General features: G+C 41.7%; 2 protein-coding genes across 2 annotated transcripts; one reads left to right on the forward strand and one right to left on the reverse strand.

Annotated features, from left to right (window-relative positions):
* Window positions 1–533: 533 nt before the first annotated feature.
* Window positions 534–14,269, reverse strand: cth (cystathionase (cystathionine gamma-lyase)). The gene is made up of 12 exons (XM_042706863.1): window positions 13,967–14,269; window positions 12,958–13,039; window positions 12,663–12,758; window positions 12,395–12,504; window positions 11,722–11,856; window positions 11,128–11,185; window positions 10,931–11,008; window positions 10,506–10,658; window positions 10,089–10,210; window positions 6,026–6,078; window positions 5,155–5,293; window positions 534–2,947 (listed from the first exon to the last, which is right to left on the reverse strand). Exons 1-12 carry the CDS (start codon window positions 14,138–14,140, stop codon window positions 2,924–2,926), a joined length of 1,224 nt encoding a protein of 407 aa, XP_042562797.1. The 5' UTR covers window positions 14,141–14,269; the 3' UTR covers window positions 534–2,923.
* Window positions 14,270–15,085: 816 nt separating this feature from the next.
* LOC122132091 (ankyrin repeat domain-containing protein 13C-A-like) lies at window positions 15,086–21,996 on the forward strand (the record flags this gene model as incomplete). The annotated part of the gene is made up of 3 exons (XM_042706864.1): window positions 15,086–15,796; window positions 17,321–17,362; window positions 21,844–21,996. Coding segments are annotated over exons 1-3 (583 nt in total), but the record flags the coding sequence as incomplete, so codon positions are not given.
* Window positions 21,997–23,617: the final 1,621 nt, after the last annotated feature.

Genomic DNA, 23,617 nt, shown 5'->3' on the forward strand with positions numbered 1-23,617 from the left:
GTATACATTTCTGGTTTGGCTCACCGAAGTCAAAACACTGCAGAGGTCACGACATAGAGTCTACCTTTGAACACTGAAGAGTTTCCCTCTCATCTTTTTGATCCAGACGTGTGAAGAGATCAAGAGTGAAATCATGGTGCCGACTGCATCTTAAGTATGACTTGACCAGGTATTCCCTGGGACACCCCCCCCCCCTCCCCAAAACATACTGTTGCACCTTCACAAAGGAGTTCAGTGTGGTAATGGCCTAACCCAAAGAAAATAGACGCCTGTGTTCACGCTGATGTGCCTGCTGGTGACAGGAAAATGAGCTCAGATTATGAGTAATTAGTTCAGGAGCCCAGATAAGGGAGCCTCGTCTTAAAATGAGAAGATTATTGATGGAGTCGCTGCCTGCCTCATTAAGCTGGTCTTCATATAATCTGTTTAAAAAGGAACACTCTGCATGCAGAGTAGGACTACATCTGCAGTATATTTTTCTCCAGTTTGGCCAGGAACCTGACGAGACAGAAAAAAAGAGGCAGACAGAACTGTACAAGAAACATTTTTATTGGGGCCACACCTGACAGAGTTCACAAGCTCATTTATCCATAAGAAATATTTGATCAAAAGATTGCCATTATGTTAGTAAATTAACTTTGTGGTGCCATGGAGTGAGATCGGTCACAATCACAGCCGTTTGATCACCGCTGCACAGCGCTCTTCCTGTGCCAGGATATTGCGTACCTTACATGTCATGATGGTAAGGGGGGGGGGGATTGGTATTGTTCACACTGTATATCAAAACACTAAACCAACCTTTAATTATGTTCATATCTAGACACAAGAGGAGTGACTATCCCTTAACATCACTTACTCCAAGTTACTTTCACTCAAAGTTCATGTAGTTGCCAAAAACTTGTCATAGGACATAGTTACGCTTGTCATTTCAATGTACCTTCTGTGACTCACACATGTCAACACATTTGACAACTCAAAAATCTGTCTCTTTTCTGTTTGAATCAATTGTCATGTTGCTGTGCCTTTTTTACTATGTTCAGTGGCCAGAAATGAATTAACCTTGGGGGCAGAACAAATACGCCTCATTCAGAACTACACTGAAAGGGATTGGTAATATGTAGGCACTGGGTTCTATTAGCACCTTGAGACAATTTAGTTTTGGCGCTATATAAAATACAATTTAATTGAATTGAAACACTCCTTACACCTCACTGACTAACCAGCCTGAATTGTGACGGACAAAGCAGGTTTCCAGACCACAGCCCCAATGAAAACTGTGCTGGTGTGTGTGTGTGTGTGTGTGTGTGTGTGAAGGTCTTGAGGAACACAGCCTGCGTATTCAAAAGGTCAAGCTGAAATTGTTCCTTTTGAACATGTTAGCGCTGGCTGAATCAATCAGGTTTCTCCACTCAAAGGGACAAAGAAAGCTTTTCATCCACAAATCTAGATGTGAATGCATTTGACTACAGACTGTATTTTTTTTCCATTTTCCTTTAGCAAACACCATTTTATAAATTCTAAGTAATATTCAGAAAATCCCATGCTATTAGTATCTGAACCATCCTCTAAATGCTTACAACCAACCCATAAATAATCTGACTTTTTCCTTTGACACACCTTTAAACCACCACATTAGCCTAATCATTGTTCATTCCTTTAGTAGATCTAGGTTCCACTGACATCTGCAGTCATTGCTTTTCACATGTCTTGCTGTTGAATTGTCTTATTCCTTGAATTCAAAATTATTAATTGGAGAAAGAGAATCATGCCAATAAAACTCTGGTCAACTGAGTCCTCAAATCCCTAGACCATAAGAAAAATTAGAGACGACCATGTCCATGATTTATCAGTTGAGGTAGCAATGCCATTGCATCCCAAAATACACATCCTGAGACCATGAGAGAAATGGCTTAATAAAAAAAAAAGCTGGCTTCATGTCATCCATACAAACCCACTCTTAAGAAGGACTAGGACTCATTACATTGACAGTGACTGACTAATACAGTTCTTGGACAACAATGTAATTTCGGAAACCCATTCCAGGCTGACCCCTCTTGCCATGAGGAGGGAAGCAAACCACAGACAGAGTAGTTACAGCAGTATAGGAAATCAGGGGTGTGCACAAATATTGTTTCTTTTTAATTAATAATTTAAAAAAAATATTGATGTCGATCTGTAACATGTATGGATCAAACATTTAGTAACCTGATTGTTGTAAGACATGGCATGAGCAATCCTTTTGAGCAAAATGCTTGGCTAGTCAATTATTGTTTTTATTACATTTCTTTATAGTTATACCCATGTGTGGCTCAAATAGAGCGTTTGATGCAGCCTTCAAGTCTTTGTAAAAACTACTGAAGAAAAGGCCAATCGGTTTCCAGCGCATTTGTACGATTATGTTCCCTTTAGAGCTTTTTAAACTTCACTCTAAATATGGAAAGCTGCTATATAACATTTCATATCTCGTTCCTATCAAATCAATTTGGCATGGTAATCGAATTGAAAACTTGCAAAACGTAATCAAACCAAACCATTTGTGCCAATACCCAACCCTTGAGGTAATTATACTAATTTATGACAAAAGTCATATTGAAATGACAAGTGAAACTAGTCAGACTAACTGTTTTTACAGACCAGATTTTCTAGTGTGGGACCTACAATACCCTATTTAAGACAGATGCAACATAATAAACGAAAAATACACAATTAAGAAAATGCATACCCTAGTAGCCCTGTTTTTTTTTTTTTATATATTATATATATATGTAAAATGTGTGAATTAAAGAAGGCATACGTTTATTGAGAGGAGCTCCCATATACGTGCATTATGTGCGTATTTCATAGAAGGGCTCCTCTGAATATGCATGAACGTGCAAAAGGAAAATCCATCCAGCACGGTCAGCCCTGCGCACGTGGGTGAAGCTCATTTCTTGGGAAGCTTTGGATGCTGAAAGAGAGAGAGAGAGAAAAAGAGATTAATGAGTACACTCTTGATAGAAAGCGACATTTTAGATGTACACAACTGAGGAAGACATTTTTCTGACGAAGGAAGCCCGTTGGTATGATCTTCATCATGATTGTCAGCGCCATTTCATCCGGCTCTAGTGCATGCCAGGCAAACAGCAGTATGGGGACGCTGCCAAAGTAGCAGTGGTTTGATAAAAAGACAGGGATTAGCATAGCTGGCCATAAACAATCCAGCACAGCACTTAAACAGTCATAGGTGCAGGTAATTAACCTCTCGTTTGGTGTGGAGGACACCATTAGCAATGCTTAAACATTGCCAGGAAATGTAATGGGATTTTTTCCCCCTCCTCATAGAAATGATACCCAAACCCATCACCAATCATAACAACCCATGGCTTCAGGGAGTCGGTCTCATTGAACAAATCCATCTCCATTTGCCAAACAGTCTCTGCGGTAGAGAGTATAGACTGGGATGGTTTGGTTTGGCGACAGGAAATGCCTCCAAGAAGGAAAAGCTTTGTGGTCCAGTTATCATAAGAAAACTGCATAGCATTCTTGTTCGAGCACCCTAGGATATCCTGAAATTCCCACTGTTCCGATGCCAAATCAAGGGGCGCACAGACGACCATGACCCATTGGAGAAATGGAAGGGAGTTAAAATAAAAAAAAAATTAAAAAAAAATCACTTTAAACTATTTTCCCAAGGGGTATTAGTTCAGATAGTAAAATAGTGAATAGGCCTAGTCTGCTCTAAACAAGGCAAACAAATGAATTGAACACTGAATGGTCAACAGAACTATTATAAGCAGGGAAATACTCATGGGTTAGCATGCGTTCAGCCATTTTCACTCCCAAGTCCTAGCGAACAGCAACACACACACACACACACCTCTGCATGGCCCAGGGAGTTACGGACACAACTGTCAGCTTGTGGCCAAGGCCACTTTGTCTTAAATTTGATTTGAAAGTGGGCTCCTTGTTTTCCCAGCACATCAGAAATAACGAAAAGCACAAACTGAGAGGGCAACATTTTCTGAAGAGACACTTGGGGAGAAAACCATTGAACACTGGAGCGGGATCTCTTCCATAGGTTCCCTCTGAATACCCTTCTCCTTAGTGCACAGCCTAATTGGGTAGAGAGTGATGTAGGTGGAGGCAGACACTCTATGCTAATGATGCACTGGCCATCAGAGACAGTCTCCTGACCCCCGCTTACCGTCACTGGTCGAGAAAAAAAACATTGGTTCCAGTAAAACAAGTTGGAAGCTTCTGCACAAAGATGAATCACTTCCAGATGAAAAAGGTCAGAGTGAGAAAGAAAGAGGCGTGAGCGTGTGCGTGTTTCTGTGTGTGCGTGTGAGTAATTTAAAAGTGAGTGAGCACGAGTGAGATGGATAACGACGAGAAAGAGAGAAGAAGTCAGATAGACTCAAAAAGAGAGCATGAAGACGAGAGACTGAAGCTGTTCAGACATGCACTGCAACCCTGAACTTAGCTACACACGTCCCAAAGGAGCATTTGAGAATGCAAATGTCCGAATCCCTTGGAATGGACATTAAACAGACTTCACCCTGGGGGGGGGTCACACAATGCTAAAACAAATGATACATGAGTGCAGTCAGTTTTTTTTTCTTTTTTTTTTAATCTAAAACTTCAATACAGCACAACCACCTAGTTACCTAGCCAGAACTAACTAGCTAGCTGAACTCACTCACAAGTTGAATGCAATTCCACGCAATTCAAGAAAAGTGTAGTTGTTCATGTTTGTTAGCTAGGTAGCTAGCGGGTTTGTTTTCTTGCTAGCCTATACAAACGACTTTCACAACTGCAAACTTGCTACTGGTAGTCAACTACGTTTTGGCAATCATTGTAGCTAGCTTTCCTCAAGCTACTCGTTTAGATGCATTACCCAGTAACGCCCATAAGTGACCAGCAACAAGGATTTGTTTCTCTCCCGTCTCAACGCACAGTGTGCTACGCGGGTGAAAAGCCAACTCTGGGCAATCAGTGGACCCGATTCTCCAGACGTTATCCACAGTTCATGAAAACACGGCTTGAGGGTGAGGGAGTACAAGTGTGAAATCTCACGTGTGCAAGAGAAGGAACAAGAGCAACATATCAACTGAAGGTGGGAAGTGTGTGTGTGTGTGTGTGTGTGTGAAGAGAGAGAGAGAAAGAAACACTTACAGCAGCATTGAGGGCTTGGCGCAGGTCATCAATAATATCCTGGTCGTCCTCCAGGCCCACAGACAGGCGGATGAGGGTGTCACTGATGCCCAGAACAATCCTCTCCTCCTCTGGCACTGATGCATGAGTCATGATCGCCCTGGGAGACCAAATCAGAGTACAGAATTTAAAAAGGCTCTCATGAGTGGTGGACATGGTTTGATGTAAAAAAAAAATAAAAATAAATAAAATAATAATAAAAAAAAAATTAAAAAAAAAAATCACTATTTGGAATGCCCTTTACCAAATTATTCTACTTCTTGCTGACCATGAAGTGGAAAGAAAATGTACTGGCACTGAAAAATTGATCAGTCTACACAATTGCTTGCACACGCATTTATGTTATCCAAGTGTTTTCAATACAAAGATGCCCCCTAGTGGCCTAAACACCACAACACACACAAACACATAAATCCAGCCAAATCTTTAGTCAGCCTAACTGTATGGAAACTGTGGCTTTTTGTCATATCCACATGGAGCCAAATATCTATTTGGGTCTTGAACTTAGTCTCGGACTTTAACATTTGCATAGCAAGGCTACAAACAGGTTGAAAATCGTAGGTGTAAATACATAAACCAAAAATGGTCAACAAATTAAAAAAACAAGAAAATCCTGAACACTAATAGTTTATTGCATATTTCTAACCATGTCCTATAAAAGGTGCCGCATCCATGAGAATAGGCTCTTTACAAGACAAGCAATGGACCACACTATTAGTGCACAGGTCTTCTATTCCTTGTACAATTGAATTTATTAAACCAGGGATTCATTGCTTCTGAGCACATCATAAAACCACTACTGAAGGATGTTAATTATTCATGCAGTACTTACGGATGCTCTGCCAAACTTTCATAGCCCCCAAGGCTTTCGGCAAGTGCAAACAACTAAAAGCAAAACAGAAAAAAAACAATTAGGCAAAATAAGCACTTCAAAGACTTTCAGCTTTCAGATATGCTAAAAACAACCACACCACACATACCAAAAACCATAAACATTTATTTACTCATAGCAGCAACTTAATGTTTGTTTTATCCAACTTTTCCCAAACAGGCCAAATGCATGGACTTGGATACACTGGTAAAAAGGATCAACAGGTAAAGGTCTTTCTAGGTTCAGTGTATGAATCATTTCTGCCAGCTTGCTGGTATCAGCAATATTTCTGCTGGAATAAATGTCCTTCAAGATTGAAATCAATAGAGGCTTCTCAGGGGGGAAAAAACAGGATGCCAAGTTCCATATGGCCTAAGCCAACTGGCAAACGTGAAGGGCAAGGAGTTCAACAGTGGGCAACTCAATGAGCCAAAATAAATCTCAGTTTACCAACTGAAGTTCCACTTCTTTACGGAAAACAGCAAAGCTAAATTTTGGCTAAAAGCCAGCACTATAACAATCCATTACAGATGGTTCCATCAGTTTCTTTATAATTACATCCTACAGAGGGAGTTTTCCCCCGTTACTCCTGGACTCTGTATACCAGTGGTTCCCAAACTTTTTACAGTCCCGTACCCCTTCAGACCTTCAATCTCCAGCTACGTACCCCCCCCACCTTTTAGGTGAATTCTGTTTTTTTTTCCGTTTTGCCTCATTTTGTTTACCATGAGGTAGATTGATGGCTTAAAATGAGTGAATAATATGTGCCACAAGTGACCCAAACCTTCTAATGTTGTTGTTTGCCAGCCATCAACAGAACAGAAGACTAAAAAAAACATTATTTGCAGGCGATTGGGAAGATGAGCGAATTAATTTTACAGGCCGTTGGACAGGGGGGCGTGGCCAGAGCGGAGTTCAGCACAGACGTGACATTTTCTTCGTTTTTTAATGAATGCTTGTTCATCATTGCATCGTTGTTGTGTTTATTAGAAAGAAATACAGCCTTGCAGGGCAAAATACAAGGGAATTTGGGCGATTTTGATGCATAAAATTATGTTTCCGTTTGAAAGTTGCAATTCTGTTTCAAAGGGTAATTCCGTCCGTTTTCCGTTATCGCTGACATTTTCTCCCCGCGTACCCCCTGAACCACTTTGCGTACCCCTGGGGGTACGCGTACCCCAGTTTGGGAACCGATGCTGTATACCATAGTGCTATTCGCTTTGTCATGGGGGACACTTTCAGGACCCACCATTGTAATTTATACAAGAATGTTGGTTGGTCCCCTCTGGCAGACAGGAGGGAAAAACACCGTCTTTTATGCGTTTATAAAGCCTTAGTGGGTAAACTGCCTAATTATCTCATGTCACTCTTAAAATTCAAGTCCATCTCTCATAATACACATAAGTCACAGAGCCTCATCTCCCTTTAAAATCACTCATATCAAAACCGATATTGGCAAAATAGCTTTTAAGTTCTTTGCTTCCCATAAATGGAACACTGTGCAAGAGGACTTGAAGCTTACCCAGTTTTTGTCTGTGAACCAGTTTAAGAGCCTTCTAGATGCTCAGGATGTGCCTCAGTACTCTTGTTTTAACTAATTCTATGATTTGATTTTTACCTTACGTTATTTTACACTTAATTTCTGAGTTGTATAATGTGTTTTGTTTAATTATTGTTCCTCTGTAGGGCATTGCTGTAAAAGAGCTCTGTGCTCAGTCAATTTCTCTCAATAAACAATAATTGATAATGATTGACTGCCCGCTGTTTCTATGTGCTTCTACTTTAGTATATAGGGTCACAAGATGTGTAAAGTTAGGTCAGGTAAATTAGGTAAGATTGAATGCAGATTATGATTACATAGCTTTTTAACATTTTACTCACGATCACTTGGTGGAACTGGTCAAGAGGAGATTTTGTTTTGCTCTCTCGTGAGCGTGTTTACAACCTGGGCTTGCTCCTGACACTTCAGCAAATAAATATATTTATATCTTCCAAGAAGAGTGTGGGAGATTGCTAATCATATTATGCATATAATGTAAATGCTTAAAATTGGTCCATTAACAGGGTTCTAGAATTTTACTGAGGTCTATGGGGTCCTAGAAGAAAACCAGCAGGATTCTAGAATTGTACTGAGGTCTATGGGTCCTAGAGGAAAACCAGCAGGATTCTAGAATTGTACTGAGGTCTATGGGGTCCTAGAGGAAAACCAGGAGGATTCTAGAATTCTACTGAGGTCTATGAGGTCCTAGAGGAAAACCTGTAATTGGACTATTTTTATTCATTCTTTTATTGTTGTTGAAAAGGGCTGAAGGATTGCTCTTAGAGATAAACCTATTTTTATTGTACATATTTGTATATAATATATTTTATACAACTTTTTATTTACAGGGAAGGAAACCCTGTCTTTGTATTTTATTTTGATCAGTCGGTTTTAATAAAAGTTCTTGTGACATCACATGTGCCTTTGACTTACAACTGAACATTTAGCCCTTGTTGTAGAAAATACTGAGATATACAGTTGCAATCAAACATATTTAACCCCCATTGCGTATTAGGCTTATTGGCAAATTGTACAGTTTTTCAGCTGTTTGCAATAAACAAAGTAGACAAGAACAGTTGAAATAGTTCAATAAAACTAATATTACCATAGTTTTCATCCAAATTCAACACAAAAATGCTGCTTTTAATCACTACTGCAGTCTCAAAATTATTCAACCCCTTCATGACAAGCATCTTCAGTACTTAGTAGAGCACCCTTTGAAATTATTCAACCCCCTGTCTCAAGCACACCTGGTGCAATAATCAAGGGCTTCATTAGTTCAGGTGTGCTTGAGATAGAACACATAAATACCTGGACTGGCTAGGGGTTTGTTGAGAGTGTTGAGATTACATGTTAGAAATAAGGCTAAGTCAAAATAATTGTCCAAAAAGTTCAGAGAAGAGATCATTGCCTTGCACAAACAAGGAAAAGGATACAAAAAGATAGCAAAAGCACTGAATGTCCCTAGAGATACGGTTGGAAGCATAGTTTGCAAGTTCAAGGTTGAAGGAACAGTGGCTACACTACCTGGATGTGGCAGAAAGAGGAAGCTTGGAAGAAATGGAAGATTCTAGAGTGGCCTTCACAGTCGCCTGCCTTGAACACCATCGGAAATCTCTGGTGGGATTTGAAGAAGGCGGTTGCAAAACGCACACCCAAGAATATTACTAAACTGGAGGCCATTGCCCATGAGGAATGGGCTAAGATTCCTCAGGAACGCTGTCAGAAGTTGGTGTCTGGCTATGCATCACGTTTGTAGCAGGTCATAACAGCAAAAGGGTGCTCTACTAAGTACTGAAGATGCTTGTCATGAAGGGGTTGAATCATTTTGAGACTGCAGTAGTCATTAAAAGTAGCATTTTGTGTTGAATTTGGATAAAAACCCTTGTAATATTAGTTTCATTGAAATACTTAAAACAGTTCTTGTGTAATTTGTTTATTGCAAACAGCTGAGAAATTGTATATTTTGCCAATAAACCTAATGTGCAATGGGGGTTGAATAATTTTGATTGCAACTGTACATCCTGCATCTCCATCCAGCGTAAAAAATAAAGAGATATGATTTTTGGCCTATATTGCCAAGCCCTAAATAAACATGCATATATTAGTTTCGAAGGAGGAACACAAATTGTTAGACTTAACGCCATCTTAGAAGGTCCTTTGTCCCAGCTGTCATAAAACTCTAACTATATGACTACACGGTTTTGCACTATACATCCTATCTACACTGTACATAACCGTATTGTATTGTATTGTCTGTACATATTGTATGTCATCATTGTAAATGTGAGAGCTGCAAGATACCAGAATTTCCCCATGGGATTAATAAAGTATTTATCTATCTATCTATCTATCTATCTATCTATCTATCTATCTAGATGCCTCGGATAAGCACACTTGATAGAATAGTGGGCCTGAGATGTCATGTTAATGTCAAATGCAGACGTTTCCCTGACAGAACTGTCTAGAAACATCCTGGTTCACCTTCAAGTTGCTGAGGAAGGTGGTGGCGTTCTCCAGATTGCCCTTTATGTAGAAGGTGATCATCCCAGGGCAGCCGGTGCACTGCCTCTTCATCAGCTCATGCTGCGGGTGGGATGGGAGACCTGTGAAGAGAGAAACGGACATCTTACAAGTTTCTAACCCCTTCTTCTCTCCTCAAGTTGTGTCCAGTCTACAACTGATCTTTAAAAAAACAAAGTTAAGATCTAGTATTTAGCAGACACTTTTATCCAAAGCGACTTACAAAAATGTGAACTTTAAAATTAACGCACACAACAATATTAATGAACAACCACAGTATTTTAAATGGTGGTCAATGCTTCAGTGCTGTTCGTCCCATAGGGCAACCCAAGGATAGGGGAGAAACCAAATAAAGCAAAAAACATGATCGTGCCAAACCTGGGAAGATGACCCTGTCCACCCTGGGGTCAGCCTCCAGGAAGGTTGCAGCGGCGAGAGCGTTCTTGAAGTGCTGCCTCATCCTCAGGTGGAGGGTCTTCAGGCCCCGGTTGCACAGGTAGCAGTCAAATGGGGAGGGCACAGCACCAAGAGCTGGGGAGGGGGGCAGACACACGGTCACTGACATGTTTCAGAGCTGGTTAAAATCTCCCTTCCAAGTACTGGGGAAAGAAGGAAACTAGGCCAGAGCTGGAGGAACCCTGGTGGATAGTGCTGAGCCCAGTGTTAAGCTTACAGGCAGCAGAGGACTACAGTTAACTGATGGCGATTTTATAAATACACTGGACCTTTGGTTCCAAAAAAAGAATCATTCATATGAAAAGGCACATTGTGCATATTGCAAAGCCCTCAATCACCTCACTCACCATTCTGCAAAAACTTCAGTCGTTCGTACAAGTCTTCCCTGTTAACAGAGACCAGACCCATAACGACATCACTGTGACCTGAGAATCAGGAGAAAACAGACATTGCCGTGATTGAATGAAGCTCACTCAGGGTTACGGTATAAGTCGGACAGTCTTTAAGAGACGCATGAGGATGTCCACTGGCTGAAGGTGCTCACCATTCATGTACTTCGTTGCTGAGTACATGCAGATATCAGCTCCCAAGGCCAGGGGGCGCTAGTGTACAGAGAAAGAATATACACAGAATATGCTTGAGTGAGGGACAGCTGTAATGGTTAAGCTTTGAGAGAAACTAAATGTTTGTTTACATCCATTTATTACAAAAGTTAAGGGTACAGATAAAACCAAACCAAGAGGGTAACTAGATATTCATTTGTACTTTTATTCATCTTTTCCACAGCTGTATTTTCCCCTGAGCCAGTTGTATTTCTCTTACACGTGCACATTTCACAAGCACCCACACACAGGTACCGTGCAGTCATTTAGAAATCAGGGTTCAGTGGTGTTTCTGCCTCATTCTTTTACATCTTTGATGGAAACTAGACGTTTTGTCCTTATATATGTAAGGGCCACGAAACTAATTACACTGCACTGATTGAATTTATATATCAAAACAAACTGGCCTACCACCACTATCACCCCCCCCCCCCCCCCAAAGAAAAGAAAAGAAAATCTGACATTTTACTGCTACAGCTGTTATTTTAAGTGCCATTTTACTTTGAAGAGTGCAAATGCCTTGTGAAAAGCCATACCTGAAAGTAAGCTGACATGAATGTGTTGTCCACGACAACAACAATGTCCTTATTGTGCTGGTGTGCAATCTCAGCACAGGCTTTGATGTCCACAACTTTCATTGTGGGGTTGGTTGGGGTTTCGATCCACAACAACTACAACACACAATAAAAACCATAGACTTCTTTTGTACATTCAGCCAAACACAATTATGTGATTACAGAAATATTGCAACACACATAGTGTCATGTTGTAAAGTGCCGTCATGTGTGATGGCACCAATAAATACTCTGTATGGCTGTGTTACAATGTTACAACTATAAAAACTGGACTAATTGGTTCTCTTTTGGAATGTATGTGTTGCAAGTTCAAGTCATGATAAGTAAATATGGCTTAACGCCACATTAGCACCCGAGGCCATTTCATGGCAAAAACAGATAACGATAAACAACAAAAAAAGATCCAAAGTAAAAACCACTCAAACAGCTCGTCACACACACATAATGCACACAGTCAACTCATCGTGACTAAGCCCAGGGTGGAGTAGCACTCAAAGCCTGGACCAGGAAGTGAAGACCTACCCGTTGGGGCCCCAAATCTCTTATAATTACACAACATGGGAGAAAGGAGAGTGGATTCTTAAGAACACACCTAAAAGCTGTCAGGCTGCCATACAAATAAAGCTCGTCTTACCTTTGTGTTTGGTTTAAGGGCTGCTTTTAAAACTTGAGGCTTCGTACAGTCCGCAAAGGAGATATCTATACCCATTTCAGCAGCTACCTTTCTGAAGTATCGGTTGGTTCCTGTGAAGAGGGTGTTCTTTAATAAATGGAGTTTCAAGAGGTGCTGACACTTCTTATGATTTTGAAGCGGTTCAAGAAATAAAATGACAATGCTTAACAGAAAATCACAATCTTCCATCAAATCCTCAATCCAGCATACTGAACCAGCCTTTTCTCACCTCCGTAAACATCATTCATGCACACAACCCCATCTCCTGATTTCAACATGTGCGTTATTGTCATCGTGGCAGCCAGGCCAGAGGCTAGAGCGAGACCTGACAGATTGAACCATCAAGTCATTAGTTTTCAAATACATTTTTAGTGCTTTAATGGCCGTGCATTGTAACATAAATATTATGAACAGCATAATGTCTTAACAATCAAGAAAAAAATAAAATACCTTGCATCTTCTCAACAACAAAGTTTTTACAATCAATAAAACATTATTATCTAGATCCCAAAGTTTTAACTTACAGTGCTGGGCTCCATCTAGGGAAGCCACTGCTTTCTCAAGGCAATTCCTTGTTGGGTTTCCACTTCGACTGTACTCAAACCCCTTTGACATTTACATAAAAAGGTTTTTAAGTACTCTCTACAACAAGTTATATTATCAACATTTTAGAGTTACATGTGGAGTTATGTAGAAAGCAAATTTAATCTGGTAATGACAGCATTTTATCAACACAAATATTATCAACATTTTAGAGTTACATGTGGAGTTATGTAGAAAGCAAATTTAATCTGGTAATGACAGCATTTTATCAACACAAATAACTAATCCTCAGACATGGCTTTAATATCAGTCACTTTGTGGTTTCATTGAAATTGGTCAGAAACTGTTCAGTCTTAATTCATTGTAATAACCAGGAACTGATAGTCAAACCTCGACCATATTCTGTCTTAGATCAAATTCCGATTGTTAGCCGTAGCCTTAAAAACACAATTAAAGTAAACTCATATTTTGCCATTAGCGAAAACTACAAATTTTGCAATGTCATACATACGCTGAAAAAATTCTAACGTTAATGTGAAGGCCTAACTTCACTCCCATTATGATTCACTCTCACAACTCCGATCGTCACCTTAATCATGCTCTATGGCCACACTTTTTTTAATCCACTTCTTTTTTAACCTCGTGCCAATTTCAACTACGACAGTACTTTAAGCAAACTATAGCGTTGCCATATTGTGAAAAGAAAAACATAACCATGATTTAAAAAAAGCCTTTGCACACCAAGTTCACTGCTTCAGCTGTAACCCAATAACGTTACACAACTAGCTGCACGTGCACACCCCTATACCGATTGGAGACCTAGCATGTTGCTTAAGCAAAATATAAGTTAAAACTACACGTTTCTATTATGGTTTTGTTCTAAATCAAAACATCACAGATAAATTACACTTTGAGGGTAAATCCGACTTTACGGCATCATCATTGCTTGAACCAAATATATGTTAGAAGCTGGCTACCGCCTTGACTTACTGCATGGTTTCCTGGACCATACTGTTTAAACGTGGTTGACAGGGATATAGGCGGCACAACAGCCATTGACTTCCACTGCTCCGGTTCCTGACCAACGTGTATCGCATTTGTGGCAAAAGACTGGAATTCTTTGCAAAAGCCGTCTGTAACGTCGTTCTGAGAGTGTGAAGCCATTTGTAAACCCTGTTGCCTGCCGGCTGTCTGCCCGTTTCCTGAAATGCCGGGTTACGTCGCCACTGTACAATCACTGATGAATAATTCTGAAGGTGACGTTGGATTTAACAGCAACGTGTAGTGTCAAGTCCCCTTAATTGGCCAATCACTGAATCCACTCCTCCAAAGCATGGTATTCATTGGCGTTTCCTCAGGGGCGTTTGCACCACGTGATCTTGTTTGTGGTCGTGTTTGCAGAGCACATAGGATGGTGGGGAAAGTAAATTGTTAGTGTGACGCAACCAACAAATCTGATGCAACCGACTGTGTTTACGTTCATAGGTTGGTAAGTGGTAAAAAAAATGCATCTCAATTGAAGGCAGAGTTTGGGTGAAAGCTTACTTTTGTTCATAATAAAATCTACAACATACATAAGCCTCCCATATGAAACCAGGGGGGTATTCCTCGTACGTGGTTTAGCGACAAACCTGGATAAGTTAACTCAGAGTAAGTAGTAAACCTCCTAATAGAAGAGCCGTCTGACGTTGTTTTACTAGGATAATGAACCCTTGGGGGTTATTTTATTAGGAGGTTTACCACTTACTCTGAGTTAATTTATCCAAGTTTGTCACTAAACCACGTACGAGGAATACCCCCCAGGTAAATCTGTCATGTTTCATATTCAACATTTATTTCCAGGATTAAACGGTAGAGGGAGACAGATCAGACAAAATGCCATGGCAATCTTAACCAACCCAACGGGTTTGCGATGGCGCTCCAGGCAAAGGAATCATATGGCATTACAAATGACCCGTTCTCAAAATGTTAGTTGGTTAGCAAATTTTTACAATTAAGGTTAATGAACCACAGTCAGGGTAGTCACAGACAGGCCTCCTAGCAGAACTTTCACCAACACTCTCTTCGCTCTCTGACATCCACAGACATCCTGAAATTAAAAAAGTGACGAAGTCTCGCGAGATGTCAAGCGGAAGATGGCAGGTGGGTCTTCCTTGTCGGACGATACTCTCAGCTGCCGTTGGACCTGTGTGTTGGAGCAGGGCAGCGTCGCTTCTGAAACACGGAAGGGAATAATTGTTCTTAAACCCTAAAGTACTCAGCTTTACTTGTGTTACCGCATGTTTCTGTTGAAGAACTTGAAGTGTTCATGTTGTGCGACTCACTGTTGTTGTGTAATCTTCCACTGGCATTTTTGCCAGCGACAAATTACATTAATTTCCAAAGGTTCGTCGAAAGCTGCACCCTGATCTGTGCATTCGTTTATTTAAAAGATGACAGGAGAAAAGATTCGATCCCTTCGTAAGGACCACAAACCGAGCAAGGATGAGGATTTACTGGAACCAGACGAGGAAGCTGCAACTGGGACATTCACATCATCAACCAGGACTATTAGTGGCAAAGGGAAAGCTAACAAGATGTTCAGCAATCACAAGATAATCAAGTCTACACCGACACAACAGCAAAATAATCAACATCAAACGCAAGTCAATGCCAACACTAATACAATCGCAACCTCAGACACTATCGATGATACAAATAAAAACCCCATCATTCGAGCCGGTCAAGACTTCCCAGTCCATGAATGTGTGTTCAAAGGAGATGTACGGCGATTATCTTCACTCATTCGAACTCAAAATATAGCCCAGAAGGATGTGCACGGTAAGTTCGTTCCAGCTGCATGTAGTGTAGCTAGCCGTTTTAAGTTAGCAAGCTATCAGAATTGCTTGAATTTGCACATTTCAGAGGTAGGCTAGCTGTTAGCTGTTTAGTTTGCTGTGTCCTGTTTTGTTTTAGTTTGTGCCCTCAAACCATAGTAGTATACACTGCTTAATTTGGTTAAACTTAACCAACCACTGTGAACGATGTCATGGTATATAGCTAAATTGGCTGATCTCAGTTCCCCTTTACCATGGAAACCAACGTTTACGTTTGGCTATTATTAGTGATCATCTAGCTACCCACTATCCGTAAAGGCCGGAGCGCCCACGGTGCCCACCCAAACAACGAGCAAGAGTAACAAACACAAACAAGAGCTTGTGCTTCCTCTTTTAAATGGAAGAACCCCAAACGTCATACTGACTTATAAGATGTAAACGTATGGCCCAGAACTGAGACACCTATAGCTTGTTCTCGTTCCCAGAGGACATCATTGTAGTCTACAGGCAACTCCCTGTTATGTCTGTATGTCATCTGGAGGAATGGACATCAGTCAGTGACAACAAGGCAATCTAAAATGAGTTTTGTCTCAAATGTGTGACACTTCAGTCTAATTTAGACCCCAAAGTCTATTTCAGTCGGGACTGGCTGTGAGAATGTGAAATGATTTCTTTCCCTGCTTCATGACACGAAACAAAAACAAAACGCATGTGTATGTGTTTGTTTTTCTTGTTGCTCACAAGTATAGTTTGATTCAATTTCCCGTTCTTGTAAGGCTAAGTTAATAAGATGTGCATTGCGGAGTTCGTTGAATGCAGAACAACTTGAGAAGGCAAGATAAAGACAACAACATCATTCTGACAATAACGTGTGAACCTGTTTAGGATTAAGAATGTCTTTTTCCCCCAGCAGGAACAGTACACCCATTGTTTTCCTAGCGAGTCAGTGTCCATTTCTTCTTCTGGGTCCAGTCAGCCTTAACACTGTCTCATTAGTTTGGTCATCAGTATTTCTATTATGATGGGACATTGGACTTTTTTTTTTTGCAAACGTCAGGAGGTCTTTCAAAGGCAGTTCTGTCTTTTGATCTGCTCTACTTCACAGAGCATTATTAATGAAGGGCAACACTCATTCAGTGTATCTGACATTTCACAATTCTGCCTAGAAGAGACTAAGTATTATCGTGTTTACAGCCTTACAGAGAGAATCTCCTTGGGTCGTATTCTGTTACTTTACAATCCATGGTACAGGGCTGTGCGTTATGCTCTTTGGAATAGTGTGTGTTAACACCCAATATATCGAACAGTTCTAAAAGTGCATACAATAATTTATTTGATTCTTGACTGTTACAGCGTAATTTATTTTGGATAAACCATGTTACACAGCTAATTTCACAGAACTGATAACCCCTCTTTCTAATGATCAGAATGTTGATGTTGGCTAGTACGTCAAAAAGCAATGCTAAGAACTATCTTTTGATAACGTTACTGACTTAACGGCAGCCTTCCCTCTTTTGTCTTTCTCTAGGGAATACGCCACTGCATCTCGCAGTAATGATGGGTCACAAAGGTGAGTGTGTGTGAAGACGTGACCACTCACGGAGTGGGAGTCGTATTGTATTGCTGGATAGGTGCCTGCTGATGTGTGAGAGATGAACAGGTGCTATTTCAGTAACCAGTGAAGGGAGGGGATTCATGACTAACCGTAGGCTGAATCATCTCCTTGTTCATGTATTTGTCTCCTTATCTGTAGTATGTTGGCTAGTGCACTTAAAAAGCTGAGTTATGGACACAATGCAGCTATTGGTCCTCTTGCATATCCGAGGACCATATCTTAGTGCACGGGTGTGTCAAACAGTGTATGTGTTATCTTCATATGACTTCCAGCAATAAGAAAAAATGTAGGGGATTGCACATATTGTATGTAAGTCTAGTCTTGATGGCATTGACAAAGAATACCTGGCACTAGAATGTGGAGATGGAAATAGAGAAGTTAACGACTTGAACACATATGGTGCCAGCATTGTTTGAATTTGTAGTTATTTTGGCCATAAAGTAAGTTGAATACGTTAAAACGGTCGAGGAAGTTGATAACATGGCCAGAGCTTATAGGACTACTCTAATTTGATTTATTGGCGGTAGCTGTCATTAAATATCAAAGATTATCACCCTTAAATGACAGTTAAGATACTGTACAGAAAAAAAACTTATGTTAGTTAGTAAGTAAGTTAATGAAAATAAATGTGCTTTAAATACAATTGGATGTATTGAAAGTGTTGAGAGGGACTGTGAGACATGACTGTCTGTGTACAGTTCTGAGAACATGTTCTGCTTTTGTAATGACCCAAAGCTCTGTTAGAAAGCATAATTGCGTAGCGCTTTATTCTTAAGTTGTACATATTTGGGTCAGCGGAGTTGGAAAAACTGAGCTGTGCTCTCTTGTGCATGCCGTCAGGCGGATGAAGCGCATCATTCATAGTTATTTGCCAGGAAATGTCACAGAAGGGCAGAGACGGCAGGGTGTTAGACTGCCAAGCAGTAGGAGGGGAGATGATTACCATTTTCAGCATCTCATGGTGTGTCACACACAGGGTAAAAAAAGAACACACCACAGGGCTAAAGGGAGACGAGGGGCAAATAAGATGGTTAATGTGCTGTTATATGTGATCTACAGCTTATCCCTATACAGCAAAGCAGTGGCCATTATACCAGGTGCTGATACAGTAACACCATTTTGACCTCTGAACTGCCAGCAAAATAAAATTTGCTTTTTGACCATGTGGTGGTAAGATAAGGTTTTGCCATTTCATGTATTTTGTTCCTGCAACTCTGTGGTTCACTGACTGCATGAGAACCATCAGAACTGCAATTCCATGTTTACCTTCAGACCAGCTGGTCAAGCACGCATTGCCTTTATTCCAGCATCTGGTTAGGTTGAAATTCAGTAGGTAATTCATCATCTTCTTTACTTAACTTCCCAGGGACTTCAGTGCACTTCTGTTTTTAAAGTTATTTGTTTTGGTGAACACCATGGTTTAGTACTTGTATTTCAGTTGGCACAGTCATTTATTTGAAAAGGAAGTAGAGTAGTCAGAAGTGGACAGTCTTTGTGTAATGACCAGGTAATGACCAGTTTGATCTTTGACAGTTCTCACCTTGGTCTGGCCGTTACATTTAGCTCATTGTATATTTCTAAGGAGTAAAATATGGTTCAGATTATCTAGTCATGGCCGTCATTGGTTTGGTAAGGTAGCTCCAGTGGGCTTTCTGTGGAGACCCACTGGGCGGGCGTTAAAATGCTTGCCCAGGTTTCACATGAGCAGTCCTCTAAACGAGCAAACTTCACAAGCCAGTACATTTGGACAAGAGCTCCATCTGTATCCTGACCACGTTGGCCTGAAGTAGTTTCATACACTGAATAGCCCTGTCTGCTGTCACCAGCGTGCTAATGGCCCTGATCCAGTGGCTGTGCCCTATGCTGAAGGCCCTTGGTTCTCTAGTTCTAGTTCTGTCCTATGTTAAGAGCTCTGTTCCAGTAACTCCGTCCGGTGCTAAGTGCTCTCCGCCAATCACTCCATTGGGATTTACGGCTCTGCTCCATTAGGGCGCACTGTCTGGTGCTAAGGGCCCTGCTCTTGTCACTGTCCTGTGCTAAGCGCTCTCCGCCAATCACTCCATCGTGTGTTAAGAGCACTGTTCCAATAGCACTGTCCTGTAATAAGTTATCTCTGCCAGTCACTCCATCGTGTGATAAGGCTGCGCTCCAATAGCTCTGTCCTGTACTAAGGGCCCTGCTCTTGTCACTCTGTCCTGTGCTAAGGGAGCAGGAGCCTCGCCACAGTGGCTCTGTCTGCAGGCCCTCAGCTCAGGCCCCATCACGATGAGGACCAGGCTGGCCAGCCTCCTCCCTCTCCCACTGAAGTGGTGGCTCTCAGGGCTGAGGGGCAGGCAAAGGGAGAGCTGCTCCAGCATGTGTCTGTGTCGCCATTACATAAAGCATTTCCACTAAATGCTGTCCGCATTACGCAATCAAGGCGGGAGAGAAATATAGGCCAGAGGGGTGAGCGCTCGTTGGCTTACGTCACCGCGGTGGGGGGGGGGGGGGGGGGGGGGTGGGCATGTCTGCTGCCGCCCAGGCCACAGCCGATGCTCTGATGCTCTGGTTTCACTCGGCACTGCTGTCTAAAGCATGAGTGCCATGGATCAGACGCATGCGGTACAGGTCTGGATTAGTGAGGGTTTATGGCCGGGCTGCCATTGATTCTGTGGGTGGCAGTTACCATGTGGCGTCAGATGGCTGGTCCACCCAGTGATCTGTTAACGTTTGCCCAGTGTTCACCCATCCGTTTGGTCATATAATGGGCAGGAAATGACATTAGTTCACAAATGGTACAGTTTCTGCTAATTTGCCATTTCTCTGTGGATTTGGAAGGCTGTGAAGTATAATGTAGTGCAAACGTATGTTTTTTTGCTTTTTAAACAATGGTTTCTATAGTTTACTGCCCCACTATATAGAGAATGCTGCTTATTTACAGAGAGAAAATCATCAAAGCCAGTTTGGCTTCAGATCTTTGTATCAGAAACAGATGTGGATGAACACCTGATTTTACCCAGGGAGAGTCAAGTCTAGTTTTAACGTCATCTTTTTATGTATTCTGTTAAAAAAATTGCTTTTTAGTTTAGCCTCCGCAGTTCTTTCCTGCCAAAAAGGCAACAGTTCATTGCTTTCAACCCAGCAGTTACATGCAGTTTCCCTACGCCTTGCACATTTCAAATTTGGTGTCGGCGACTATACAGGGTGTTGCGGTCCTGGTTTGGCCCCTTGGATGTAGAAACATGTTGGACCTATTTTGAATATTTGCAAGTTGCTGCTGTTACAGCCACAGTAGCTCGTAAAGTGCAAACCCTCCTTTTATTTAAGTCTGGTCTAAACATAGACAGATTTACCCCTGAATTTGACTACCCAGTTGGGATGTCTTTGTAAGAGGATGCTAATTGTCCCCTTTTGAACATACCCAGCTAGGCTGGTATAAATGCAGTCACTTACATTTTAATAGATGTGCCGTGCAGGAGGTCCTCCCTGGAGAAGCCAAGTTTCAAGCCCAAGATTAGAGCTTGTGCCTGCATTGGTACGGTGTCAGATTGATGTTAAAATTAGCTTCTGGGCCTTCCTTTTGTGCCTGCTGGGGAAGCTTAAAAGAAAAAAAAAGTTATGCAGGAATAGCAAATAATTAGTAATGCCGTGTCCGGAGGGGAATGAAAATCACAAATTAGTTCTCTTTCGTGTTTGTGTTTTGTGTTTTCTTATTTAAAATCTATAATTCTCTGATATGAATCTATGATAATCTGATCACAATGTGAATTGATAGTACTGTGATAAACAGTACGGGCAGGGTACACAGGGTAGGAGCCTATTGGACTCATACGCCATACACTCATAGAATGCTCTGCATAGATCTAGGTCCACTCTATCATACATTGTGTGTCATTGTTGGAAAATGCAGATGTTCTCATCATAATCTGTATAGCTAAAGCTCCGTGCACAGGCTGAAGACACTCATAATGTGTAGTTTTCCAGCACCCAAACCTGTCCCTAGTCAGGTAAATGCCAAGGCGTCTGTTGGCTCTGTGCTGGCATTTACTGGTCTTTTGATTCTGTGTGCGTCTCCACGCTTGGGTTCGCACCGCTTGTTTATGCTCAGTGTGTCTGAAGCCACGCCTGACTGGCGTTCAACATGTTGTACTTGAGAGAGATGCACGCTCTTAACTTTTGTTTTGGTCCTCCTGTCTCTTCAGACTGTTGTCAAAACCAGTTCCATAGTTCAAACTTGAACTTTTTGTGAACTTAAAAAAAAACATGGTGTGATTAAGGGTTCAATTCATGATAGTAAGGCAAGCCAACCAGTATCTGTCTTCTATTTGTAATATGCTTTCAATGTATGACATATAGAATGCAATGGGAACAGATATAAATCCTCATGATTTTTGTTCTTGTCATATGTGGTTTGTTTATTTATTTATTTATTAGTTTGTTTGTTTGTTTTTGTATAGAGTGTGCCCATCTGCTCCTGGCTCATAATGCCCCTGTAAAGGTGAAGAATGCTCAGGGCTGGAGCCCCCTCGCAGAAGCCATCAGCTATGGAGATCGACAGATGAGTAAGTGTCGCTGTCTCTGTCTCTCTCTTTCTTTCTCTCTCTTTCTCTCTCTCTCTCTCTTTCTCTGTCTCTCTCTCTCTTTCTGCCTCTCTCCCTCTGTCACTGTCTCTTCCTGCCTCCTTCCCCCTATCTCTCCCTTCCTGTCCATCTCCCTCTGTGTCTGGCCCCCTGGTTCGAGGGTCTCTGATCCCTTAGGGGCGTAGGCTGGGATGCATTCTCCCCCTCCCCCCCTCCCCACACCTCAGTAATGTGCTGCCGGAAGATCGGCTTCTCAGGCTCTTTGTACTTGGATGAAACGGAATTCATTAGGAAATGTCTCGTATAGTCCTTATACATTTTTCCCTTCAATGGTGCTCTATTTCTGTTAGGCCTGGGGAATAATTGCCTTGCAGGATTTTCATCTTCTAATCCATTCCACCAGACGAGGCAGAGAGGCGTGACGGACATGTTTCCTGTCACTCAGTTGTAGTGGTTTTTAAATCAACATGTGAAATATACCTCCATCAGACATGAACACATTTATAAAATAAACTGATATTGAAGCCCTACCTTTGGCATTATGCTGGTGTTTACCAAGCTTACACTCACTGAGTTTCTTCATTTGAAGATTTTTGTGTTTTAGACCGGCGGTCTTTTGATAAGAAAGGATGACCTGGTGGTGACCTATGGGGATTGGCAGAAAGGGGACTGTGAACATGTGAAACAACTTCCCTCTGCAGCGCCTGTCCTTGTCTCTCTGTCCTCTTCTTATACAGCAGTTTGTCTCTATTTGCTACGTTAGTTAGTGACTCGTTAGCAAATGGAAACCGAGTAGTTTGTTAATTAACTTGTTTTTGTCTCAGAATGAGATGAGATGTGAGCCATGTCAGACGTCTAGCCTCCCTCCCTCCCTCCCTTCCTCCCTCCCTTCCTCTCTCCTCTGGACCGCACGCTTGATCCCTCAGGCTCTGGCTCTCCTCTGATGTTCTCTAAGCGCCTTTGATGTCTCACCATGCACTGGGTACCAGATGTTTGGCATGGGTTCACCTCTCTCCCCCTGTGTGTTACATCTGTAGTATAAACAACTAACTCTGTGTGCATGTCGGAGAGCGCAATGTGTGCATGTCAGAGAGTGCAAGTGTGTGTGTGTGCGCCTGTTTGTATTTTCTATGCAGCTGGCAATGGCTGAGCAGTGCAGTGTCCAGGTCAGGTCTTTCCTCCGGCCCTTTAGAGTGTGTGTGTGTGTGTGTGTGTGTGTGTGTGTGTGTGTGTGTGTGTGTGTGTGTGTGTGTGTGTGTGTGTGTGTGTGTGTGTGTGTGTGTGTGTGTGTGTGTGTGTGTGTGTGTGTGTGTGTGTGTGTGTGTGTGTGTGTGTGTGTGTGTGTGTGTGTGTGTGATGTGGGTGTGTGTGTATGTATGCGATGTAAGCGCTTTGAAGGTGACCAGGGAAACTGCACATCCATGCCAAACCTGCCCAGTCACTGTCTGTTCAGAGAGAGCGAGAGAGAGAGAGAGAGAGAGAGCGAGCTCTATGTAGGTGAATCAGCATGATTGGGACCGGAAGCGGGATCACACTGACCAGCGGTGCTACTTTGGATAGTAGCAAACACCATAGATAAGTTGTTTAACATTTATAACTATATATTGCAATACAAGTTATGTGAATGTGATCTCTCTCTCGAATGAGTGGG

This window comes from Clupea harengus, unplaced genomic scaffold (assembly GCF_900700415.2).
Source record: "Clupea harengus unplaced genomic scaffold, Ch_v2.0.2, whole genome shotgun sequence".
Taxonomy (NCBI): domain Eukaryota; kingdom Metazoa; phylum Chordata; class Actinopteri; order Clupeiformes; family Clupeidae; genus Clupea; species Clupea harengus.